This window comes from Seriola aureovittata, chromosome 8 (genome assembly GCF_021018895.1).
Source record: "Seriola aureovittata isolate HTS-2021-v1 ecotype China chromosome 8, ASM2101889v1, whole genome shotgun sequence".
NCBI lineage: Eukaryota > Metazoa > Chordata > Actinopteri > Carangiformes > Carangidae > Seriola > Seriola aureovittata.
Genome location: NC_079371.1, coordinates 21142011 through 21148451, shown reverse-complemented (window position 1 = coordinate 21148451; position 6441 = coordinate 21142011). Strand labels below are relative to the sequence as shown.

Genomic DNA, 6441 nt, shown 5'->3' with positions numbered 1-6441 from the left:
GCGGCCACAATACCCGTATTAGATAAACCGTTGATGATCTGACATCTAGTGGTCACTTATGGGTACTACATATGAGGGTTGCTGCTTTATGTGCACTGTCCTCTCTTACAACCTTCTGTGGAAAACGACAGGAGAAACAAAAATTAAGTCCAGAAATCTGAATTATTTCTGTCTATTTCTGTCGAACACTGAGTTAAATTTATCCCACTCCCATTATTTTTAAAAAGGGGAGGAGACAGGAGATTTTCTATACTAACTCATTAACACCATAAATAGGTCCTTCGCTTCCTTCAAGTTTTATGTTAGATAGTGAGTGAGGTATAACCTAACACCAAAATTAATTTGAATGCTTTTTGTGACACAGGTAATATAATTCATCCTTAGATATTTTTATTTGGCCACCTTACACCCTATTAATCAATCAATCAATCAATCAATCAATCAATCAATCAATCAATCCCTAAATCTAAATGCATATGGATTAATATCTACACAGGCTCTTTGCAAAAGTCACATCAAACTTCACCTGAGAAAAAGAAATGTTTCCAGCTGATAACATTTTATAAAGTCTGTAAAACTGGAACAAGTCATGAGGAAAATTCATGATACTTATCCAGTTGTAGTTAAAAATATCAAAATGTAATAGTAAATAAACATGTCCCAAGTCCAATTATTCAAATTTATTCACTCTTGATGACACAACAGATTGCATGATGAAATGGTAAAATAATTTCACACCACACTGATTTATTCCAGGCCCTCAACTAGAGCTGATTTTGTCGATTACAAAGTAAAAGTCTTAATGGATTTACTAATCTACCATTTTAAATGTCCACACAGAGCAGCAAACATTGAGAAAATTGAGTTTAAAACATTAAGCACACCAGACTAAATAAATTAGCACAGAAATGTATGAAATTATAATGAAACTAATGAAATATTACATCCCATGTCCAGTTCATTGTGCTAAATGTCCTAAATGAAACAACAAAACATGACACAAGTACATAAACCTATAGAAAGGCACCTCTGGTAAGAAAGTGTTGCAAAATGGGAAATTTTAGTGTATTAACAGGTGTAGTCATTAATGAAAACCAACATCAGCTATTTACAATCTCATCTCATTATTAACATCCATTTACCATCTCTGTGATTGTCAAAATATTATCTTCTTATGACATTCTCATACTCATACAAACAACATGGTCCTTAAATATATTACAGGCAATTTACCTTTAATATTAAATTACAATATTACAAAGTGAGAGAGCAGCATTCAAGTTTAGCAAGAGTCTGTGTGTCCTTAAGAGATATAGGTCTTGAGCTTCTGTAATATGGCTCCACAGCAGATTGGACACTTGACGAGTTTCTTTGAACACGTTTCGCAAGTGACCAGATGACCACACGGGATGAAGACAATAGAAATATCTTTGTCCATACATATTTTACATTGTTTTTCCCTCTGCAGCTTCATTAGTTTCTCCAGTGGGTCCTCATCTGAAAGACAGAGAAAGACAGGGAAATATAAAAACATATAATAAATATAAATTCACTGCTGCTCCCGCTTTGCTTGATAAAGTCAACAATTGTATTTGTTTATGCTATGAATGTGGCACAGTACACAGGGAGTAAAGTACCTTGTTGCTCTGTCATGGCAGTAGCACTCTCTGGTGTGTTGTTAAAGCAATCCTCCAAAAGCGCTTCCAGGCTGGAGTAGCCTGAGCCTGTCCTTCTGATCTTCATCAAGATGGTCTTTTCCACCACACAGGGCTCTAGACCCATCCCTATGGCATTCTGAGCCATGTCAGACTGGAGTACTTCTGAACACAAAGAGGAAATATCAGTGTGTGCAACTACTTTTTTCAATCCAGTTATTTTATTTTAGTTTGTTTCCAATACAATTGTACTTCTTGTCATTTTCATCAAGAACTTGAAATGTTTTAGATTTATATTTTCAAATAAAGGATTGTCAGAATAAAATATTTACCATTCGTATGTCCTGAAAATCCATTCTGATGACTTGAAGTCTGGAAACAAACATGGTCATATAGTTATTTTCAGTGTAATTTAAGTAAAACAAAAGCCTATGAGTGATATCACTACAAACAAAACCAATGCATTTTTGTGCAGAAAACAACAGAAGGCATACCAAATAATTTCATTTCAACACTGTAAGCATGCATTCTTTTCCAATTTTTTTAGATTGACGGAAAATAATAAAATTATAATACTGCCATGTGTCACAGGACGCAGTTAAATGGATGGAAGATATAAATCAGGCTGATTTTCCTTACATGCACAGAAGTAAACAGCCCACTGAGAGAACTCAGATTAAGGTAGAAAATTGTGGAAAGTGTTTCATGCACTGAAATAACAAGAGTGCTCTAAAAGCCATTCAGCTGGTTGATTATCAGACTACCTACAGACTATTTTTAACAAAGACTGGTGTGTTTTAACCTTTTTTTCTTTTCCTTACTGTGCATATCTGTCCAAATCTGTCCCGAAAGAGTTATGAAGACTGACTTTTTTATTAATTTCAGTTTCACCCAAATTTTGGATTTAAATGCTTTGGATACAAGGTAGCAACAATTAATCATTTTATTTCCTTTAATCTCAACTCACTGCTGTCACAGCAATACTTTTGCTTCCATTATTATGCACATATGCCACATGTAAACAGATAATTAGAAACCAAGTAAAGCATATCATTGGGCAGGAAATCAGGTGTTCATCAGATTTATCTTCGTCCTTAGTCTGATTAAAGAAATCCAGCATCATGTTTATATGCAGGTTTACAAAATCGGCTTACTTGGCAAAGTCAACAACAACAACCTGGTTATTTAATTATGTGTGAAATTACTGAAAGCTTACAGCTCCATTTCGTCGTGGGTCTTGCAGCTGGATGCTGTTGACAAATTCTTGTCCTTTTTCCACCAATAGGAAGCTGCATCTGATTTAAAAAATGTAATTTAATTAAAACAAAAAGAAATGCAAAAGCAAAAAGAAAAACATTTACATTTAAATGTAACATCAGGGTTGCTCTTACCCAGGGTAGTGTTTGGCATGTTCTTCCCAAGGATCTTCCTCAGGCTGCCAGCCTTTCAAACCTCCACCACAGCGGAAACACAACACCCTGTCTCCTGTCCCTGTAACATACACACAATTTAGACCTGCTTGCATTCATAGCTATGATCAAATACCAACAAAATGTAAAAATCACTCAAAGTTTTCAATGTTGCCCCACCTGTGCTGTAGAAACCAGCTCTGGCAAGTCTCTCGTGGTCAATAGGGTGCTGGACACCTGCGAAACTGCCGAGCCTCTCCTCAAAACTGCCCATAAGGACTTGAGTGTTTCTGTGTTGTCTACTGCTGCTCTCCTCCTCCTCCTCTGTACCCCCCAGGAATGGTATGTTGCCCACATCGTGCCCGAGGATGAAGAAGCAGTTGGGAAAATGTTTGGTATGTTCTCCCCAGGCGGTGTCCCCTGCTTCCCAACCACCCAGCATGCCACCACAGCAGAAACACTGCACCCGGTCGCTCTCCCCCAAGTAGTAGAGCCCGGCTTGGGCCAGATCCTGGGGGGTCACAGGTGCAGTAGATGGCCAAGAAGAGAAGGTCTGAAGCCGGGCCTCCTCACTCTTCATGTGAGGAGCCATAGGGTAGGTGGACTCATCAACCACCTCTCCTGTTCTCAAACGATATTCTAGGTCTTCTGCTGCTTCATTGTAGATGGAACCATTAGTGAGTGTGGTATCAGAACTTGGGTTAAAACTGGTGCGGTGGGTGCAGCTTAGAAATGTGCACGATGGGGAAACCTGTAACAGCGGGATTGTATTTAGCTATTAGGAACAGAATGAAAACTAAAAATTTAGTCACATTTGTTTTTCATCACTATTATGATCACCTCTTTATGCCTCTCCACAGGTGTGTCTCCCATGCACCAGTTTTCCACAGTCTTCTTACAGCAGAAACAGCGGACACGGTCAGCTTGGCCGGTGAAGTAGAAGCCGGCCCGAGCCAATCTTTCTGCTGGGACCTGCTGGGCCAGGCTGGAGCCACGGAATGAGTCCAGACGACTGTTCATCAGAGAAAAATCAGCCAAGTGATCTGTCTCCAAATTGCCATCTTGTCTGAGATCACACATGATGGAACTTGCTGAGTGAGATCACTTGAAGGACAGAATTTCTGCAGACAAAACAGAAATAGAAAGTTAAGCAAATGTATAAAAAAGGGGCCAAATAATGAGAAAAATTGCCTTGCTGTTCTTATGAGCATTTAACATGGGACAAGAGAAAAAGTAGCTAACAGCCTACAATGCACTTGTAGAATAGGGTCTTAGAGGGTCACTGTGCCTTTAAGAAAAGCAGCCATACTGTAATCACATGTAAGCATTGGATATTCCATGTGAGGGATGGGCACCAGAGAGGCAGGATTTTCTACAAGCTAGGTAAACTGTAATATGGTAGTATTAAACAGGGTGTATCCCTTGGCAGTCCAACAACACAACCTATGCCAAAGAATACCATAAAGATGTGAGACAGTTCTGCATTCACTGGCAACCAAATACAATAAAAAACATACAATAACAAACGAATACAATATTTAGGACGTACAACTAAAAAGATAAGCATAATTGAGGTGTGCCACAATAGTTTAATAAGCAGAGGTTCATGGTGTGGTGTCTCAGTGAAATTATGTTGCAACACATCATGGGAAAGCATGTCACACTCCCTCTTATAAATATTTCCCCAGAGGGGAAAATGTTTTCATCACTGCATTGGTGTCACATAGCATAATAGCATAATGTTTTCTCTTTATCTTAGAGTGCATATGCTGCATTGTCAACCGAAGAAGAAGATAACTTAAGTATGACAGTGTGTATTTGTTCTCCCAAAATCTGTGTATGGGAGGCTATCTATCAACTAAACCAAACGCTCAGAGCAATAAAATCATTAAGCATTAGGCAATATGACATCTTTATACACAGGACATTATACCCACAGTATAGCAGCACTGATTAAGCCACTATTTATTGATCTACCGGTTTCTTAACTTTATTGAGTGGACTGAGTGGAGTGAAGCTTGTGATCTTTGTACTATGTTACGCATCGCCATTTTTCTAAAACTAGTCACCTAAACAAACAGCCACGTTTAGGTATAAATTTGTGTAAGGTAACAGCTGAGGCTTTTGTAAACACACTTCCTAGATCTGGATTCAGTGCCAACTCATTTTTTTGCTGTCAGAGGCATTTAACCATGTGATAACAAGTCATAACTTAGAATCCCACGAACTATCTTGACTTAGCGTTAACTTATTAAAGTTTAGACTGCATATACTGGCCCCGAAAACTCGAGAAACGCAGTCACGCAGCTTTGTGTTTAACAATAGCGACAAAACAGCCCATAGTCTCTGGTGGGTAAGCGTCGACGAAAGCAAACTGACTGCTGCTTTCATCTGACAGCTAGCATTTAGCTAACCAGGCACACACTGCATTACCTCAGTGGCGTACTTTTAGCAATAACATGGGTTCGGTGTTAGCTCAGTAGGGTCTAAAACAACTGTTTTAGACTTTGATCGGTGCTCTCAACACTGTAATGTTAGGTTAATAAGCAGGAATTTCAAGCTATCATCTCACGCTAGCGACAACCGTTAGCTAGCAAGGATAGCTTACATATTCTACGCAACGTTAGGTCAAAAAGTTACTTTTTATCATTGCAAAACTTCAATAATAACCTTTAAATACCTTACAGCCAGCTTCCTCCGTTTCTAATTCCCGTCAGTCTTTGGTGTGGACACCGCCTACAGGAGACACCAATGATTAAAGAGAACTCCTTCTTATAGGTGACCTCGGCTTCAGGAAGTGAGAGCATCGGGGCTGAAAATGCGCATCTTCTCGTCGTGGGCTGACCCAATTGTGACGTCACCGAAATTAGACCTTTCGCGGGGTCTAGGTGGGGGGTTTCCCAATAAAACCCATAAACCCCGCTCGTTTTTACTCAACAGTTTACTTTCTTTACCATGCTTGTATTGCCCTTCACATTTGTAGTCAGTTGTGGAATAAAACAAAGTAGCTACATTTACTTAAGTACAATACTGAGGTACGTGTATGCTGCTTGAGCAGTTTAAATTTTTTTGCTACTATAAATTTCCTATTATATTATTATTATTATTATTGAAGGAAATACTTTTTACTTACTTATTTATTTGAAAGCTATAATTACTTTAATATTACTTTTAAATGAGATAGTAAAATGATGCTCCACCTTGGCTTGTTACATTACAATGCTTTTTACATGCTAATACATCATTAATCATTTTCCATTATTATTATAATATACTGTTACTCTGACAGAAACCACTTGTATAATGGGTACTTTTACTTTTAAGTAAAGTTTACTGATAATTATTTTGTACTTTTACAATTTCAAAATTGAACTGAA

The 6441-nt window shown here is 38.2% G+C and overlaps 1 protein-coding gene across 3 annotated transcripts; it reads right to left on the bottom strand.

The window, feature by feature from the left end:
• Positions 1–665: 665 nt before the first annotated feature.
• On the bottom strand, positions 666–5902 carry xiap (X-linked inhibitor of apoptosis). Of its 3 annotated transcripts, none has more exons than XM_056383339.1 (8): positions 5745–5902; positions 3905–4185; positions 3245–3815; positions 3047–3146; positions 2872–2950; positions 1988–2027; positions 1638–1820; positions 666–1497 (listed from the first exon to the last, which is right to left on the bottom strand). In XM_056383339.1, exons 2-8 carry the CDS (start codon positions 4142–4144, stop codon positions 1304–1306), a joined length of 1407 nt encoding a protein of 468 aa, XP_056239314.1. In that variant the 5' UTR covers positions 4145–4185; positions 5745–5902; the 3' UTR covers positions 666–1303. The 3 variants fall into 3 exon arrangements, with proteins under 3 accessions (XP_056239314.1, XP_056239316.1, XP_056239315.1); XM_056383341.1 differs by having other exon boundaries at positions 1638–1817; XM_056383340.1 differs by having other exon boundaries at positions 5750–5878.
• Positions 5903–6441: the final 539 nt, after the last annotated feature.

Coding starts and splice junctions, on each gene's coding strand:
- xiap (XM_056383339.1), bottom strand. CDS start 4,144: ATGTGTGATCTCAGACAAGATGGCAATTTGGAGACAGATCACTTGGCT. Junction 2,951..3,046: donor CATGCCAAACACTACCCTGG/GTAAGAGCAACC, acceptor TTTTTAAATCAG/ATGCAGCTTCCTATTGGTGG. Junction 1,498..1,637: donor TGCCATGACAGAGCAACAAG/GTACTTTACTCC, acceptor TCTGTCTTTCAG/ATGAGGACCCACTGGAGAAA.